General features: G+C 43.6%; 1 protein-coding gene across 2 annotated transcripts in view; it reads right to left on the bottom strand.

The window, feature by feature from the left end:
• The window catches only part of TSHZ2 (teashirt zinc finger homeobox 2), a 449031-nt gene extending 429376 nt beyond the window's left edge, over nt 1-19655 (bottom strand). For both annotated transcript variants that reach the window (XM_012803923.2, XM_023511929.1), the window contains exon 1: nt 18683-19655. In XM_012803923.2, the coding sequence (XP_012659377.1) occupies nt 18683-18722 (40 nt within the window). In that variant the 5' untranslated portion in view covers nt 18723-19655. The remainder of the gene's footprint in view (nt 1-18682) is intronic.
• Nucleotides 19656-20267: the final 612 nt, after the last annotated feature.

Genomic DNA, 20267 nt, shown 5'->3' with positions numbered 1-20267 from the left:
TCACTTTTTTTTTTTTAAATTTCAGATTAATGTAAGGGTACGAACAAGTAGGTTACAACATTTGAATCTGTTAGGGAGAGTCTCCCTTGCAGTTATGTCCCACACCCAAGAGGTGTGCTATACACCCCTACATCGTGCCCCAGAATTCTATTAAACCTTCAAAGAAGAGCTTATACCCACACTGCAGAAATGATTCCAAAACATGAGAAGAGAGAAATCTTCCCCCAACACTCCTGTGAAGCAAACATCACCCTAATACCCAAACCAGGAAAGACCCAGCTAAAAAGGAGAACTATAGACCAATTTCACCAATGCATATAGATGCAAAATACCCTGCAAATCTATCTTAGCCAAAAGATTACAGCTACACATTAAAAAATATTTATACATCATGATCAAGGAGGCTTCATCCCAGGTATGCAAGGCTAGTTTAACATACGCAAATCCATAAATGTAATTCACCACATCAGTAGAAGCAAAAAAAAAAAAAAAAAAAAAGGCCATATAATCCTCTCAATATTTGCAGAAAAAGCATTTGATAAAATTCAGCATCCTTTTCTAACAAGAACACTTAAGAATATAGGCATAGGCGGTATATTTCTTAAACTGATTAAAGCCATCTATGACAAACCCACAGCTAATATGCTGAATGGAATAAAACTGAACGCTTTTCCACTTAGAACTGGAACCAGACATGAATGTCCTCTATCACTACTAGGATTTAAACCATTTTGATGGTTGTGTCACACTCATTATTGGGATTATTGATATGGTAATTAATATTGGGATTAATGATACATTCATATTATTGATATATCTTATTGCATTTCAAGCACACCCTTAGCAGGTGCCTACACAGTGCATAGTAGCCAGTTATATTTTTGGTTAGGGACAGATACATTTCAGTGAAGGTAACAAGAAAGTTTAAGATATGAAATATGAGATGTTTCTACAATGTTTATTTTTCTCAAATGATTCTCTTGCTAAATGTAAAATTTTCATGTCAATACAGGACTGTGTGCAATTGTAAAAAACTAAAATCCTGCTAAATGTCTATTCACAGCAAAACTGATACATGAATAAAAATTTACATTCTTACGATGGAATATCATAAAGCACATAAAAAGGAATTTGTTATGTATCTTTTTTAATCTATCATCTCTGTATTTCTCTCTTTTTTCCTCTCACTGTGCCTACCTGCATAGAGCCCCAAACGTAAAGTTAAGAAAAACTGCAAACTATAGTATGAAACCACTTACACGTTTCCAAAACATACACAAAAGGGTAATAATGCTCCAAGCTACATATACATGCGTGTAGAGCTATAAATATCGACAGATGAGCATAACAGATTCTTAATAACACCTGTCTCTGGAGAGACGCTGAGATAAAAAATAATAACCAATAGTTGTTGAACACGTATTATGCACCAAGAATTGCTCTAAGTACTTACTTTATCTGTAAAGTTTAATTCCTTTATTTCTGAAATTTATTGATCAAATGAAATAAGCCCACCTTACTTTTGATCATTCTTGCTCTGCTATATCCCATCTGTTTGACTATTCCTACCCAATACTTATAAAGAAAATATTAATGTTAAAGATAAATAATTTTGTTCCATTTCTCAGGAGAGTACCCTCAAATTAGACAGGTAGGCAGTTTTGCCTAATTTCGTACTGTTATTATACAAAGGTTTGTTGGAAAATATCCACAAAAGAACAAATAAGTGAGCAAATAAAAATGTAAAAAAAGAAAAAACAGACTTAGAACAAATCATAACTAAACACACATGCTTCTTTTTTTTCAAGAAGATCTTACCATCATTTCTGTTTTAAGCAACATTCTCCCTCTGAGAGAGACCCCTTGAGTTCCATGATTATCTTTTTTTCTATTGTTCAAGAGTACTCATTTAATTATTGCCTACAATTAAATACTTATATGTGTGAGACGTCGTTAAAGACCCTGACCATAAATATTATGAGAAACTCCAAAGGGGAAATCTTCGAGGGTAGTTTTTCATTTGTGTAAATCCATAACGGGGCAGCATCATTGCCTGTGTTCCACAGTTTTTGACAGCCAGGAAGAGGCATGGGGCCTACAAAAGATTTATGAGCAACAGATGAGCTGTGTCTGACATAAGGACACATCCTCGAAGATGAGGCAGGAGTGGGCGAGCCCTCTCCTCAGTGAGAAACCCCAGATGGACTGTGCTGGGGGGTTTCATGCTTTCTTCCCCCTCTTTTGTTTAATCAAACAGGAATGGATTTATGAAAACCCCATTGTGAAAAGCACAAGAAGTTCTAAAAATCCTTTCTTTTTTTATTCTTCATGGGCTCAAGTTTTAAAGATTTAGATAAGCAGGGTAATTTTTTTTTCTTTGACACAACTGACTTACTTCAACCCAGGCAAACTCTAAATTTCTGTTCATGCCCTTGGCCTTTGTGTATCTAAGCTTGACTATGAATGTTTATTTATGAGAGGTCTGACAATTAAGCTCTCCAACTCATCCTGGAAAAAGTGCCACATACCTCATTGCTGAATATCACTATAGTCACCTTCAAAGTATTCCCCTTGGGAAGCTATGCATCAATGCCAGTGCCTAGTCCACCCTTCAGAGCACTTTGGGAACTCGTTTTCTAGAAGGACCATTAGAGCTGCTATTGTATGGTGCACAAAAACATGTAACAACAATAATGAATACCTCTCAGCAAGACACCGCCACATGTTGCAATGAACACAGCTATGAGACACTGATATACCCAGGTTACGAAACCTTACCGAGTTGTTTGTACAGTGCTGCCCACGTAAGCACCCAGTGGCAAGTTTGAAAATTAAGTTGTCAGACCTCCCGAGGGGAGTACCTCAAAGGTGACCATCGTGATATTCAGCAATAAGGAATGTAGTGCTTTTTCTAGGGTGAGTTTGCAAACTTAATGGTCAGACCCTTGCACGTGACTCTCTGCTATGAAGCAATAAATGCTTTAAGAAGAAACAAACCACAGTGTCTGAGTTCTTGGACTCTGATGGGCAGACCTGGGTGTCAAGAGACTATCTAAATGCTTGTATGATCTTAGTGAAGCTACTTGAAATTTCCAAAACTTAATTTCCTGATCTGTTCAACTGGCCAATAACAGTAACATCTGATTTACGGGATATCTCAGGGAGAGACTATATATAAACAAGCTGAATGTAGTCAGTGCTTGGGAAACATTAGGTACAGGCTTAGTCCTTTGGTTGAACTGTTATACGGGTCAGGAAGTGGTAGCCATTGAGATGCTGACAATTATGATTAGCACCACGTTCTTCACAATCACCACCATCATCTTTATCACACTCACTCATGGGACCACAGATGCTGGGCAGCCAGGGCTTTAGAAGCCTGATTCCTGGGAGGAATCAGAAAAGAAAAAAGAAATAATCAAGAAAGAAAAAAAGAGAGAGAAGAGAAATCATTGCAAAAGTATGAGAAAATCTGAAATAGACAACAAAGAAAGAGGACTTTCCCCAAAACAAAAACAACATTTCTGCACTTGAATTGGGTAGAGTTTCCAGAATTTTAGAGAGTATAAGAACTAAAGAACCATGTCTGAGAGATTCCTTTTGTTTTTTGTCTCACTGATCTGTTAAAATACAACAGGATAAATGGGCCTCCCTATTCACCATGTCTAGAGACATAAGCAATTGCCACGATTGAGTGAGAGAGAGACAACTTATATTTTTTCTGTTGACTAAAAGTCAAATGAAAATGGACCCTCAGACAATTTTTAAAAGGTAAGTGCTTTGGCATTTGGGGGAGAAAGAGAGAGAGAGGCAGAAGAAAAGAGACCTTATATACACGTACACACAAGACATGCACAGAGGGTGCCAAAAACTACATACACATTTTTAAATAGGAAAAAAAACTGCATTACATTTGTACAACTCAAGTTACATTTGACTTCTGCAATTATAGGAGGTGATCAGCGTGACTCATATTCATCTTTTGTTATTAGTATATACTGAGTATTATAATTTTAATACAATTTTTTCCTTTCTTGAAATGTGTATACATTTCACTGGTGCCCTCTCTATATAAGCATACACAGTAGAACCTCCGTAGCTGACCACCTCCTTAAGTTGACCTAATCTTCATAGACCAGACACGCACCACAAGTACATGTCAGTACAGTAGGCCCAGTTCCTTATGTTGACCACTTCCATATGCTGACCAGTTTGGTACGATCCCTTGGGTGGTCAACTTGCAGAGGTTCCACTGTATATGAATAATTTTTTTTCCTGTGTCCTATAATTCAAAGCCTTATTGGATGTTTAATGTTTAATGCAGATATACAGATACATGGACCTCACTGTCATCCTATGAAGTCAGAATCTCTTTTGTTCTCCAGTTGATGAGTGCACCAAACAGGTTGAGAACCACTGCTGCATTTCAGTGTAAAACCAGCCATAGTTCCCAGTTCTGCCCCATCTGTGGCATTTCCTGTGAGGGTAAAGACTTTCCAGAGTTTCTCTCTGATCTCTTGGGAAGGGAAGGGGTGTTCCTTTGGGTTTTGAAAGTGTTTTGAAGTTGTTTTTTTTTTTTTTTGAAACAGAGTCTATATCGCCCTCAGTAGAGTGCCGTGGTGTCACAGCTGACAGCAACCTCAAACTCTTGAGCTTAAGTGATTCTCTTGCCTCAGCCTCCCAAGTAGCTGGGACTGCAGGTGTCCACCACAATCATTGTTGTTTAGCAGGTCCAGGCTGGGTTCAAACCCACCCGCCCTTGTGTATGTGGTTGGTGCCCTAACCACTGAGCAAGCTACAGATGCCAAGCTTGTTTTGAAGTTTTAATGAAAGCCCCATCTTCCAGAAGCTTCTTTGACCTGAGTGTGACATGGCAGCCCTCACTCAGGCTGGGTCCCTGGCCCTGGTACCCACCCATCACTCTACTTCTTCCTCACAGTCTATGCAACATCCTCCCCCCACACCAACTATTCATTTCTTCATATATTTCTTTAAAATATTCTCTCTTTTAATTGCCTTAAGTGATTTTATTTTTGTTTTTAAATCATGTCACTATGGTCACAGTCAATGAAAAACCATATCATTTGCCATAAATGGACGGTAATCAGACAGTGAAAACCCAAGATTATTATTTCACCTTTTTCATTAAATAGTGTTGCTTGCTAAGGTCCCTGAATCTGAGGTCTGCTCTTTTTTTTTTCTTTAGAATATAAAAGTATACGTTTACTTTATATTAGAGAAAGGGAAGAAAGTGGGCTGAAGAGATAAGAGAGAGAGAGGAGAGAGAGCTGAGAGCAGGGAGTGAGCGAGGGGAAGATCAGGGTGCTCATTCAGATGAACAAAGCAACAGAGGTATGACAAACAGGCTGACACCAACTGAGACTTTCTTCCTGACTTAATCAGAAGAGTTGGAATGGTATTGAACATGGGACATGATTGTCACTATGTGACTCAATGCTACTCATCTACCACCGGTGATATGACAGTCCACAACGGGAGAGCGCTGGGTTTAAAAATGTTCCAGGATAGGCTTGCTTCTCTCATACATAGAACTCTAGGAGGCTTGGGCAGATAGTCCAGCCCTTAGAAGTTTCCACTGGAAGAGACGATGGTTTGTTTGAGTTCGTGATCCCTGACCCTCTGCCCTAGAGTGCACACCTTCATCTCCTTGGGTTTCCTCACTTCGACTCCTAATAACCACATCACCGTCATTCATTCCAGACAGTACTTGAGTACCAACTACGAGGTGGGACAATGAAGTTGACAAATGCATCCTTGAAAATGTGCAACATTCCGCACTGCTGAATATCCCTGTAGTCACCTTCGAAGTACTTCCCTTGGCCATCTGGTGACACTAAATATTGACATTTAGCAATGACATGTAGCAGTTTTTCTAGGATGAATTCGCGAACTTCATTGGTTTACCTCATACAACAGCTCTATGGCCATTTAAGCAAAAAGAGTTCCAAAATCACTTTGAAGGGTGGCCTAGACTCTGGCGTTGGGGTGTAGCTCCCCAAGGGGAGGACTTCGAAGGTGACCATACTGATTTTCAGCAATGAGGTATGGAGCACTTTTTCTAGAATGAGTTCATGAATTTCAGTCTGTGCCAGGCCTTGTAGACATAAAAGCAACAAGATACAACGTCTGCCCTTCAAGGTCACAAGCTCAGAGTCCTAGTGATAACTTTAAAGATGTAAAATTTATTGAACACTTACTGTGTAGGAGGCACTTTGCCACGCGCTGTGCTTAAATTGTTAATAATATTTTACTTCTCCCAACAACCCAGAGGAGAGTTTTTATTATCCCTGTTCTACCAATAAGGAAGCAAGGCATGAGGAGGCTTATGCATTTGCTAGCATGGCGACTAAAATTCACTGGCCTCTACCATGCATGGACCAGGCACTGTGTTAAGCCTACTATCTGATCTATATATAAAAACAATCTCTATAAAAACCCAGTGAGGCGAGCCCTTTTATTAGGTCTGTTTTGCCAATGAGGAAACAAACAAAGTTGCCTAAGGTCACAGGTGCATGGGGGTGGGGAAGAACCAGTGGAGAGAAATCAAATCCTTCTGTGGATGCCGGGGTCCGCTCCCTTGCCCAGAGACTGCATCGTGTGATGGGTGGGGAGAGGTGTGACCAGGCCATTCTGCGACTCTAGAAAACTTGCCTGGCAAGGGTGGCTTCTTCCCCGGCATCATCACTCCTACTGTAAAGCGGCTCCCAGGGCTTTTCCTTGTTTCCACTTTAGCTCAGACCCTTCTGTGCAACTAGCAGAGAAATCAGAAGAGAGTGAGAGGGCGTGAACAGGCTGAGCCAGTTGGATCCACGAGACTCCTCTCCCCACCACGCTCTGCCTGCAGCCCTATGGTCCACCTTCTGGCCACGGCTCCATCTTCTCCACCATCAATCTGGTCTAAGACACAGTTTTCAACTGGATTGATGCAGGACATTGCTGAGTGTGGACCCGCTTCCAGCCTGGGTCCCTGATAAATCACATGGCAGCCAGCAGGAGCCTGTGAAAACCTAAGTCAGATCCTGGCTCTCCTCGCTTGGGCAGCCTCTGGGGCTCCCTATCTCCACGGGAGCCCCGGCTCACCCTCCCCGGCTGCTCCCTAGCAGGCCCCAGATCTGGACTTTCAGATGTGGCAGGGGCTGTCCTCCCCTAGAGAGTACCCTTCCCTCTGCCACCTCATGGCAGTGTCACTTCTGCAGGCAGGGAAGGACCTTTCCTGACCGTCTCATGCAGAACGGCACCAGGCTCCCCTGGCTCCCCGTAATGTCCTTTTCCCTCTTTTCATTGTCTTCGTTGCCAACGCCACACCCTAGGGACGGGGTGTATCTGCTGGCTAGGCTGTTGCCTCCCCCACTAAAGGTAAGCTCCAAGAAGGCACAAACTTTGTCAGTATGATTCAAGGCTCTGGTTCCTGCACCTTCCTCGGCACCTGTTACACAGCCAACCCTCCTTCATGTGTGTTAAATGAAGGTCTTAAAGCCAGCAGCGAAAACTCCCAGACATCTCCAGGATCCCAAGTCTCTTTGTCCTAAGATATACCTCAATAGGCACCCAGCCAGCTTCCCTTCTTCCAGGCACTTATCTGAAGGTGACAATTAAAAAGTGAACAAGGCGTTACCAGGAAACAGCCTATAGCCTATTCCCATTAGCTTAACAACCCGTAAGCGCCCTTGGGCCTCAGGAGATGAGCACAGATTCCCCCTGGGGGAGGGGCACAGTTGCCAAGTTCTGGGCAGCTGGATCACCTGGAAAGCTGGCAGGGAGAGGCAGGACGCCCCAGCCCTTCAGCCCCATCAGCCTTGCTCTCGGCTTAACTAGGAAGTCTACAAATCGGTATCACCATCAAGTGCTGACAATAAGATGAATAAACAACAGTCACACACCAAAGGGCATCACCGCTCTTCACCTGAAGGCAGGTAATGCCATAATGAACAAAATACAAGATTATGACTGAAATTACAGTCTTCTGGTCACTAACATTGTCTAATTTGATTCACATTTAAACGATGACTACGATCATAATTGGTATAGAGGTCTGCCAAAATTTTTAACTATGTGAAAGAGATTCTTACACTTGAAAGTAATGAATGAACATATGAAGTCATATACTAATGAGAGCATTCAATCACTTATTTACAGACTCACTTATTCATTTATCAGGAGATATTTATTTAGTGCCTAATAGGTACTGAGGAGTGATGCAGGTGCCTACCTTTCGCCATGAATTCCCACAAGAAAAAAAGAAAATAACAAAAGTGAGAGGAAGAACAAGAATATTCATTTTGGAAGAAGATCCTATGTAAATACTGGGCCTGCACCGAGGGCTTTATCCATATCACATGATCTGACCTTCACAGCTAAAACGGGAGCTGAGTAATATCCTTATACCCATTTAACAGGTAAAGAAACTGAGGTGAGCTTAGAAGCTTGTTTCTGAGTACACAGCCAGCTGGTTAAGAATGGAGGAGCTGCAACTGGGTCCAAGCTCTTAACACTTGTCACCCATCCCGGTACCTATCTCTCTACAGAGGCTGGGTATGTGTTCTTCTCCCCAGGATGCTCTCTCACCCATAGCAGCCTACTCACCGTAAGTAGACGGGGTGGGTGAGCACCCTCACGTCCATCGCCACCTCTGAAATGAGAGCCTGTGTCCTATTAATAACTGATGCAGGTCACATCATTTCCCTGCTGGAATTCCTCCAGTTAAATCTCATCCGCCGCCCTAGGATGGAGTCTAGAAGGCCACACAGGCTGGGTCCAGTGGCCTGTAATGCTGGCACTCTGGGAGTTCGAGACCAGCCTGAGCAAGAGCGAGGCCTGATCTCTACTAAAAATAGAAAAACTAGCCAGGTGTCTTGGCAGGTACCCGTAGTCCCAACTACTGGGGAGACTGAGACAAGAGGATCGCTTGAGGCCACGAGTTTGAGGTTGCTGTGAGCTGTGATGTCATAGCACTCTACCTAGGACGACATAGTGAGACTCTGCCTGAAGAAAAAAAAAAAAAGAAGGCCAGAAAGGGCCTGCCCTGCCGACCTTCCCCGCCTGTTTCTCTCCTAGCCCTGCGTTCATCCTAATCTGCCGCGTCCCTGCATCCTCCACAAGCAAGTCAGCTCAGCCGGTTCTGGCCCCAGGCCCTCGGCACTTACTGCTTCCGCTACCTGGAATGCTTCCCCAGGTCTGGGCTGGCAGCCTCTCAGGTTTGTTCAGGTCTGATCAGATCACCCCTTGAGAAGCACCATCCCTGACCACTCTCTATAAAACTGCAACCACCCTCCATGGATCACTCTTTACCCCCATGAATGCTGACTTAGTCTTACGAAATGCAATCAGCACCATGCAGTATTATATTCTATAGTGATTCATTCATTAGCTTTTTCATCTGATCCACAAGAATAATAGTTGGGTGAGGGTAGACACTTTTCTATTTTTTTTTTTTTCTACTGCTTTATTCCCAGTACCTAGGACAGCAAAGTTGGAAGGAAGGAAGGAAGGAAGGAAGATGGCTACACGGGAAAGAACACCCCAGAAAGAGCAGGCTTCATAAAATAGGAGTTGGTGTGAAGATTCTATACGGAGATGCCACTGAAGGCAGCATCCTCTATCTCTGCAGGTTCAGACATCACCCCAGAGGAGGAAGGAAGAACACGGGGCCTGGGTGTCCTTCCTTGGCAAATCATTGTGCCTATTCTAGATAAAACTATTGCAAAAGATGGAGTCTGTGGGTCTTGGAAGCAAGGAGAGCTGAGTTCAAAACTCAGCTGGGCCATTATGTGACCCCTCCATGAGTTATCCTGCTAGTTTCTCAGATCTCAGTGAGTAAACTAGGGATGATCCACCGAGCACAGGGGGTGTATGAAGGCACAAGTGGTCTCCCCAACCCTCCACACCCCTGCTATCCTAACACCTGCTCTCCTAATGTTCGTTTTATAAATCCATTGTCATCCTGGAGCTTTTGTCATATGAAAATGACCTTGGCCTTTATGAATTTGCTTGCATATTCTCTAGCGTCCTCCTACTAAGGGGCAAGATTTCTGGCAACGATACCTGTTCTGCTCACTCGCAGGTCCAAGGCACAGCACAGGAACTCAAGGAATAATTGCTGTTTAAATGAATGAATGCAGATTCACAAAGCACTTAGTGAAGTGCCTGCTTTATGGTAAGTGCTTGTGTACTGGCAGGTGTCATTGGTATTAAAGGTGTTGGCTATTGGCACCATAAGTACTATTGTGGGGAATTTTTTTGTTGTTGAGATGGTATGGGTTCCAAACAGCCCATCATGAATCAGCCTCGGAAAAAAGAGGCTAAAACACCACTCAGCCACTGTCTTTGCACTTTAAAAAATCAAAACGCACCCATATCTGAGTCCTTTAAAGCCCTGGACCCTCGTCCCACAGTGATTGGTGATTGCTTGTTTATTTCTCTGTTGTTATTTCCCACGGTGTGGCTGTTCTGACCAGGGACTCACTATCACCCACGTCGACGAGGCATCCAACAGTTTCAGTAGCTTTCTCAGATAATCCTTTCAGTAAGCCTGGAATGTAAGAACTCCGACTGCTCCCATTTTACAGATTAGATAAATGGAGGGCAGAGCTTTGAGCAGCCCGCCCTCGTTTACCCAGCCAACAAGAAGTTAGACCTAGAGGTGTGAACTTGCGTCAGTATTCTTCACCCGAGAGTAAGGTTTATCTCAAGCGCTTGCCCTGGGCTGCATAAGTGGCACAGGCAATGCTGTAATTGGAACCCAAGTCCCTTGCCCTTGTTCCCCTGCTCCGTACACAGTCTCACGTCTAATTCCATGGGGGAAAACAAGAAGCGCCAAGCAACGCACCCAACTTCCTAATACAGGAAAACAACCAAAGGCAATTCTGATATCAAACGCCATTAACAACCTTTCATTCTGGCATTTTTTTCTGTACCACACGGCACTGCAGCGTAGAAGAGAATCAACTCTTCTCCGCAGCATCCTCCTGGCCCAGAAGCCATTCACATCTCCCCAGGGTATACAAGAGAGACTCCTCGATACTTAGAAAATTCCAAGGGTCTGATAAATTAAAGCGATTTAAAGGGAGCCTCACGCAGTCTATACAGGGTGGCCACAAAGTTCACGTGCAATTTTAAATTGCACACTATTTTCAACAGCACATGAACTGCATGGCATGGCCACCCTGTATAGAAATATTTATAGGCTGCTGCTCTCACTCACCTAAATCGCTTTTCCCCTACGGAGGACCTCGATCCTCGGTCTCATTTTTGAATCTCCCATGTCACCAGATTTCACGGATTTTTCATGATGCAATAAAAGCATCATGGAAGTTTCTTTCAAATTCATTACCAACAGAATGGCTGCTGCCAGCTCTGTTTCCATCTCATTCCACCCTTCGTAACTATTTTCATTAAAAACAGTAGCTGTGTTCTGCCCACCTTAATATCCAAACTACATAATTTCCATAGAAATGGCTTAGATGTTGCTTTAAGAAGAAAGCTCAGGGGTGATTTTAGAGTATTCATTCAGTTCTGAAACCACTCAACTAATTAAGACCAGTGATCTTAATTTTTGTACTAACGGAAACTGCAGAATGCTGTTTTTTTCTTTCTTTCTTTTTTTTTCCCTTAAACCTACCTAGCAGCTTTATGGAAACATGAGGCTTTTCCTTTAGCATAAATGGACACTACAGCTTTTCAATTAAATTAGTCTTTGGAGAGAGATGCATAAGAGCGAAAAAGATCCTTAAAAAATCCTCCTGCTTCACCGCTTCTCATTTGCCAAGAGGAGATGTTTAGTTAAAATGCAATGCTATTTTCCTCTTCTCCTGCTGAAACAAAGTTTCCTATCTTGAACCCTGAGCTAGCTCTCTTTTAAACCTTCTTGAGGTTTTTCTTTTGCTTTGTAGGCCCACGGTTGGTTTTCTAAAATGATTTTTTAAAAAGTGTTGTGCATTTTAATCTACGATGTCTTCACGCATCCAGAGAGAGCTTCTTTAGACCCTGTTTCAGGTTGGAGGAGTAAATATGAGGACACTGAAATGGTTTTTGAAATAACACAGGTAGAAAGAGAACTCTCATTTAGATGAGCAAAATTCGAGACAAATGCTTTCAAATATGATCCAGATATTTTTTTTTCTATGTAATTTCTCTAAGCTCATTATCTCTAAAAGTTTTGCCTGGTACATTTCCTTGTTGTTAGGCGTAGCTAAAAAAAAAAAAAAATACTGATATATTATTAATAGGATTATCTACCTGTGCCTCCTGAATTTTAATTTCTAAAATTTTACATACTATTAGGCACTGCTTTGACATCACAGAATATTGGAAGATGCCCAGAGGACATCTTTTTCTATAGAGAGAACGCAAAAGATGGAGAGAGGCACCAGTTGGAAATTCCAAATGGCCATTTTAATGACTTTCAAATGCCTCCGAATTATTTAATCACTTCATTTGCAGAGTTTGCTTTGGAAACAAATATATCAGCAATTCCCACTTGCATCTCAGATTTCCTGCTGTACATCTGCGAATGTACATAATGTCTTCAAACGGACCTGAGTCCGATCCTCTCGTGACGATTTCCTGGACAAAACGAGTACGAGGATGAATACAACCACACTCCTGGAGATGCTCTGGATTAATGGACAAGTGAGAGTTGAAACCATGTGTCTGTAGAGACATTTTTCTCTTAGTTTGCAGACACAGTCCGCCCGTGGGCAATTAGGCTTTAAACTAAGTCTCTGATTTTTACTATCTTTTCTTAAAGACCCGCTGTATCTTGCAATTCACTTTAAATGCTATTCCTATATTTTCTCCTGAAAAAAAGGTCCTACGACAAGTTCCGGAAAGGTCAGTCATAGGAAAAAAAAATAAGTTGTAAGGCCTGTGAAAACGGTATGATATGACAGAGATCTGCAAATATATGTTGCTTTTCCTTATTGCAATATCGAGGTAATCAAGTAAGCACTCTCAAAGAGGTTTTTCTTATGTGATTAGGATGACTAAGCTCCTTCCTTCATAATGGAAGGGCTGCTTGCCCGAGATCACCGTAAGGAACATGAGAATTTCTAACTTTAAATGCCACTTGCAAAACTTAAAAAATTTGCAAACAGACAAATTGCTACAAATTGCTAGAAGATGGATGTACAAATTACTTCCAGGGTGCACAGACTCTATAAAGACAGAAAGATAAACTGCCTCGGATTCCAGACTACAGCAAAAGAGATTCTGTATTTCACCACATTCGAACCTTAAAATATATTTCTCCTAAAGAAGTAAAAAAATAGAACAGCATCCTCCATTATTTGTGTGCCAAGCTTCTTTTAATGCCACTGTGATTTTTTTTATATAAAAAGTCGTTCAATTTGATTGTAATTAAATATGTAATGAAAAAGCAGTGCTTCAGGGAAGCGATGCAAGACACTCTCTAACTGTTAGTTTAATGTATTTCCAGCTGACTTTGAATCAAATGAAAATGATACTCTGTGTATGCCTGGTCTTAATATAGCATTTGTTAGGCAACTCTGTGTTTTTTAAAGGGAACCTGGGTGGACGCAGGCATCGCCTTTGAAATAGTGGCTGATTCCTCCCAGAGGATGACATTCCTAACTAAAATTGATAGCACAAATGCAGGGATGGAAGGGAAACTTGACTTTGGGCACTTACCTCATGTCAGCTAATTACAGACCCAGCACAAACATGAGCAGGGCCTGCATCTCCTTCCTGGCTGACTCTCCTAAGCTCAGCTGCAGTGATGCGCAGAGGCGCCTCGTTTCAATGGCCTTAAATAATGCTAGGTTCGGTCCCCCTTTTAAAACCTGCTCACGGGAGAGCACAATTCCCAAGCCCCTGGGAAGAGAAATAGATCAACCCAGGTATATTATCTAACAGGGGAAATTCCATCAAATGAGGGAGAAGTCAGCTGGGATGAAATGAAAGCATAAACCTCCTTTGGAGAAGGTGACATAAGTCGAGATGCCTGGGAGGTATTTGTTGAGTGTTAAGCTTTCCCAAAGGTTAGGAATAGAATCTGTGACTGGGGGGGGGAAAATAAAGAAATAGAATATGGGAGAAGAAAAGTAGAGTATTTCTGAGGAATGTTTCTACCCTCCACAAAAGTAGCCCTCACTGTTCAACTCCCCCGAGAACCTCAGAGAAGATTTTCACTGTCAAGAAGTTTCCCCCCACCCCTTCTCCTTCACCTACTTTCCCCGCTCCCTGTCACTTGCAATCTATGATTAGGGTTAACATATTGTGTCCGGATATGGCAGATTAAAAATGAAATCAATAAATGCCTAAAACAAATGGGCTTTTGAGATGTCCCATTCAATCTGGGTCTTTAAGGGTGAGGTGAGAGGTGGGAGAAGGGAATCAGGAGGGGAGTGGAGAGAAGACCACTTAAGCAATCAATTTCAAAGCAAGACACTGAGATTTCACGGTATCTATCCTTCCCCTTTCAGAGATCTGCCTTAAACAACAAGAATAGCCAAAACAGTTCCTGTTGCTGAAGACTCTTTGGGCTTAATTTTGTGTGTGTATTTTTCTGTTCACCTATTAAAGCCATCTTGTTTGGCTAGGTGAAGGGATTTACAGTGTGAGATATTTCAACATTCAAGATGTGAACTTGTCTGTCTGAAGGAGGTTCCAACAAAATGAGAGAGCATGAACCAGGGTCCCGAATCTATCTGATTCTTACTCTCTTGAATCCTGTCCCTCTTGCCAGGGAATTAAAGGTAAACATCCTGAGATGCCTGCCCTTGACCCCCCCCAACCCCTAATAGTTGAGATTTCTAGGACCTCAGAGCCATCACTATCTTGAGGTGCAGAAAGAGCTCCTTGGGTCATCTCTGCTCCACTGTAGTATTCAAAATTGTCCCTGCTGAATACGTTTCCCATGTAAATAACCTGTGCTATTAAGGTGCAAATTGCAACTTTTAAGTAATGATTGCTAATAGTCTAATGTTTACCACACAAGGACATTCATGAAAACAAAATCTGCATTATTCATCTCCATATTAAATAAACAAAATAAATTGAGGAAGCTGTTCTTTCCTGCAAGACTTTCCTCAGATCTGGCTTATCAGAAAGCTTCTGAGATTCAGCAAGAAGGAAGCGTCTCATCGCTGTGGGTGGGCAGGGGCAGAATCCCATAACTTACGTACTGATGAGATATTCGCATGTATATGTGTTCACAAAGATTTCGTGTTCAATTGCAATTGGCTGGCCTTAGTATAAACACACTAGTTCAGGATAGTGAAATAAAATATGTAGTCTACTTGTCGTGGACAGAGGCAGAGATAGACTGTAGCGCATCGAAGGGTTATTATGCATCTGCGATTTTAAATTTTTAACCACTCTGCATCCCGTAAAATACAAACAAGTCAGAACACTGCTCTGTTTGATTTCACTTTCCTGCCATCTTCTGTATCTCCTCTAAAATGGACAGGAGGGGGAAGATGCTGGAACAGAATGTTGCAATATTTTCAGGTAAAAGTGGATGCATTTTAATGGTGGGTGAAATACACGTCCGAGGAAGCAAGCGTATATGCACACACGCACAGAAACCCCAGGGGTACTGTAGGCTGCTTTCTAAACTTTTTTTCTTGCTGTAAGTAAGAGCATGGTGGAATAGCATAGCTTAAAAAAGCCAGGCAGAATGACATTTCGGAGGGAAATATTCTGACTTAGCTGTTTCTTAAGGAGACTTGCCTACCTCACAGCCCTTCCCCCTGAAGGGGAAAGAATGTTACCAAGATTAAAATTCCCCATCACTTATCATATCACCCTGCTTCTTCTCTTTTAGATACCTACTTTGCTAGAAAGTTCTGTAATTGATTCCTTGAAACATGGAACTTAAAACTAATAATGCAAAGAAATCAGATTGCCTGGAACAGTTCTTGGGAACAAGAGCACTCTGGGAGAACCTCAGCGCTGATGCACTCATGTGCTTTTTCTATCTCCCATTATTCATTAATCAAGCCAGAAATCAAGCTTTCAACAACAGTCCTCGGGCATAATTACTTACAGTTGTACGTTAGGTTTAATTCTTAGCGGTGATAAAAGTTAGCATGGCCACATTCTCAGAACCTACCTTTTCCTCTTCCCTGGTCGCTAACTGCCTAAAGAATCCCAGATTGGCCAACTTTACTTGTGAATAACCCCCTCCGCTAAAACAGCCTAGTGCGCTGGTGACCTCAGATGAGTGGAAGGAACACCACATGAAAAACTGTCTGCTCTATTAATATGTGAGCAAATAAATACAGCGTGAGGGGCCTCACTGTGTGCGAAATGAATTATTCTCTTTCAGCTTGCAAAGGGTTTCCACTTCTTCCAGGGAAAATCATGTCACGAAAACAAACAGAGACACCAGAAACACAATAGGCTAGAAAACTGAAACCACAGACACAAGTTTCTAACACACACATCTACACACGCTATATAATAAATCCACTAGCCAGCACCAATAGAGACAGCTTAATGAAAAAGATGTAATTTAAATAATGTGATACAGCATTCTGTTACGTCCACCTGGATCCTCATTGATCAGAGGATAATTATAATCAAAGTCGTGCAATTCTGAGCAATGCACTTTTTGTAATGAGCTTACTAAAAGAGACATGTCCAGTCATTCTGGTAATTTAAATTACTGCCTAGTTGTTGATGGCCTTTACCGGAACAACAAGGAAAAAAAAAAAAGAGAGAGAGAGAGTAATTTTCAGGGCAGTATCACTTCTTGCTGGACGGTAGCCCAGGGTTTTCTTTCGGGACAACAATAAGGACGTTATCTCTAATAATCTAGCTACACTTAAACTTATGTTGCCAGAACTAGAAGCAGCAAGCTTACTCTTCCCTAAGTCACAAAGCCTTTGCACACACCCAATGCTGTCAGATTGCAAAGCAATCTGAGTCCTAATACATAAGTGAGTTGAAAGCAGGAAAAAACAAGGGTAGGAGGGAGGAATTGCCTTTAAAAGAAGTAGCTAGAGGGGGAAAAAAGAAAACCTCCCTGATGAGGCAAGTTCCAAATATACATGGTGCTAAAATTATTTAAATTATTTTACTCTTAGGGAAACAATTGGAAAACATACAAATGAACGCTTTATAAATAATATTTCCGCATGCCAGTCGAACCAACCTACAAATGGTTACGGAAGCAATTCTGTGTTCTGAAGGGAAGATAATTGTGGATGTTTCAAAATACATACAATTGCCAGGCAGGCTGGAATCAGGCAACTATGGAGGGTGAACTTGGTGGTTCTGCGTGTTCACACACAAATGCCCACTTTCTCCAGATTCCTAACTTCGGATTTGTTCTAGGGGTGACTTTGCAAAGTTTATCAAAGGGTTCCACCGAACTTCTCGCTATGTTTTGCTGGAGTTGGAACAGAATGAAATGTTGAGGTGAGTGTGTGGAAGATCAGCCTTCACTAACCCTGGCTAAACCAAGAGGGCAGAGACAGACAGAGAAAGAGGGGAAAAAAACAACAAAACTTAAGCTTTTTGCTAAAGCCCTGATTCAACCAGAGGACACAAAGAAATAAAAACACCCACATTAAAAGCCAAACAAGATAATAATTGTGCATGTCTGGCTCTGAATATAGAGGGCAAGGCTTGCGTCACTGGCACTCTGAGTTACCATGGTGAGTGATTTATTGATATATATCAAGAATGAATAGATCAAAGGCAGCGAGATGACAGGTGATCAATCAAATGTCAAATCAAAACTAGCAATCAAGTGGAAAGCTGATTTTTCAGTGGGTGGGTCTGGCAGGAGAAAAATGAACTTTCATATTACACTTCCGAGAAACAAAACCCCAGCATACTATTAAAAAAAGCAATTAAGCAACCCAAAAGGAAAAAAAAAAATCTCTTAGAAGGTCTATTGTACTGATCTATTAACCTGTTCCTATCTTTTTATGGGGGGGGGGAGAAGTGAGCATTTAGATGGGATAGTTCCTACCATAGGAATCAATCCACAAAGTTTGCAACTCTCTGTAGGCAAAGAAAACCCAAAGTTGTTTAAATTTCTATGGGGTACACCCCCCACACTTTTTTTTTTTTAAGAGAAGGGAAGAGAGTTGATTAGATTTCCCAAAGTGGTGGATCCTTTTAGAAAACATATGCAAAGACTCATCCATTTCCTAGGGTGTTTTCTCCACCCTGGTGATCAAAGCTAAACTCTTAGTGCTCGCCCCAAAGCCAGCCTACAGCCCAGGTCTTGGGCATACCTCTCACTTCCGCGCCCCGAGCCCCAGCCAGAGGACACGCTGTCCCCGGAGGCCAGAAGCCGCCGGCACTGACCATGCGGAGGGATGCGGGGGTGGAGGGGCTGTCTCCCTACTCCCGCACCCCAAATCCTCAATCCTACTTTGGCCCAAGAGGCAAGAAACAGACTAGGAGAAAGTTAGGGGTGGGGTAGAGGGTGGAGGAAAAAAGTTTAGGAGGGAAGGCTTGGTGGGATAGCTCCCCCCCACCCAACCGGAGCTGGAAGGGCAGGATGTGGGCGAGCAGCGAGAGCGAGAGAGGACCGGGTGATCTATCGGAGGGGCGCCCAGAGCGAACTCCACCGAAAGCGTAAGGGGGTGGCGTGCCCGGGCACCCAGGGGCGAGGAGGGCGGGCGAGGAGCGCGGCGCGCCGGGCAGCCCGGGCTGGCCAGCCCCGGAGCGGAGCCGTTTCTCTTACCTGCCGCCCGCTTGGGTGCCTGCTGTTTCCTCCTTGGCATCGCTCTACTCCGCTCCAGTCCCACTTCTGGCGCCCCAGCCCCGAGCCGCGCGCGGGGGCCCGCTGTCTCTCTGGCCTCTCTGGGTCTCCTCCGCCTCTCGCCCGGTGGCTCCTAGGACGTCACTCGGCCTCAGTCCCCCTGACGATCCCCCCTGCAACTCCTCCACCACGGGCCAGAGACCCCCCTCTCCGGGTGGCAGACACGGGTGGCTTGTGCCGGCTGGGTTGAAGTAGAGGTTGGTTCTGCCTTGTTTGTTTGTTTGTTTTGGTTTTTTTTTTCCTCTCTCTTTCTCTTTTTGTTTTGGCTTTTGGATTTTTTTTTGTTTTGTTTTTGCTTTTTTTTTTTAGGTGACTGTTGAGACACTTGATTTCTTTATTAAACATCCAAGACCGGGTTCAGATGGAAGGGACGAGGGGCGCACGCGGCACACGCACACGCGCGCGTAAAGATAAGGAAAAAGGCAATCCTGGGAAGGTAGTGGGTTTCTTCTTCTTTTTCTTCTTCTTCCTTCTCCTCTTTCCCTCCTCCTCCTCCTTCTTCTCCTCTTCCTCCTCCTCCGTGCCGATCTCGATGGCGGATCCGCGCAGGGGGGAGAGAGATCACTCTCTGTAGGTCTGTGTCTGCTGTCAGATCCCCGTCTGTGAGTGATATGCGAGAGGACAGGAGCGGGTTTTGGAAAGACTGAAAATCTGGAATTCACTCACTCTCTCACACACACACGCACACACACGCACACAGACACACACACTCACACGTACTCCCGCTTCCTCTCACACACGCACTCACACCCCCCACATATGCACACTCACACACACAAACACACACACACACGCTCACACACACACACAAGACAGGGCGAGGCGATGCCAGCAAACATCGATCCCGCTGAACAAACTGAACATTAACAAACTCCTCCTCCTCTGCCCGCGACCTGATGACAGGGAGAAATTTACTCCCCAGCCGCAGAGCGCCAGGCAGAGGGAGTCTATTAAAGGGACAGTGTCCCGCCGGGGAGCGGGGCTGGGGGCGGGGACCCGGGAGGGATCCCTGGGCGCACCAGGCTCTCCAGGGCCAGGGCGTGCCCAGCAGGCGCGGGGACACCCCTCCGGGAGAGGGAGGGGACGGGGAGGGCAGGAGGTGAGAAGGAAAGCGACGCCTAAGACAGGGAAGCAGGGGGACCGGAGGCGGTGTGACGGGGAGGCAGGGTGCTGGCTAAACTCCAAAGCTGGGAGGCCGGAAAGGGAGACTCACAGGGTCATGGTGACTGACCAGCAGGGACCATCAGCAATTTTAGAAGAGGGAGAACTTGGGTTTGCTTGGGGGAGGGAACGTTGATCTGGTGGTAATCTCCATCCTCTGTCTTAACCTGAGCCCTCAAAATGCCCCTCCCACCCTCCCCAAGTTTAAGTCTCTGTCCCTCCCAGCTTCTGGTTATCAATGGCTGGTCATAGAAACAGAAACCTCTCTTCTGCCTACTGGACAGTCTGAACAGATAATCTTGTTTTTGTTTCCTTCCAACAGTACTTATTGAGCACCTACTGTGTA

This window comes from Otolemur garnettii, unplaced genomic scaffold (assembly GCF_000181295.1).
Source record: "Otolemur garnettii isolate 467f Iridium unplaced genomic scaffold, OtoGar3 scaffold00023, whole genome shotgun sequence".
Lineage (NCBI taxonomy): Eukaryota > Metazoa > Chordata > Mammalia > Primates > Galagidae > Otolemur > Otolemur garnettii.
The sequence above is the reverse complement of the archived record's forward strand: the minus strand, read 5'-3'. Positions and strand labels throughout refer to the sequence as shown.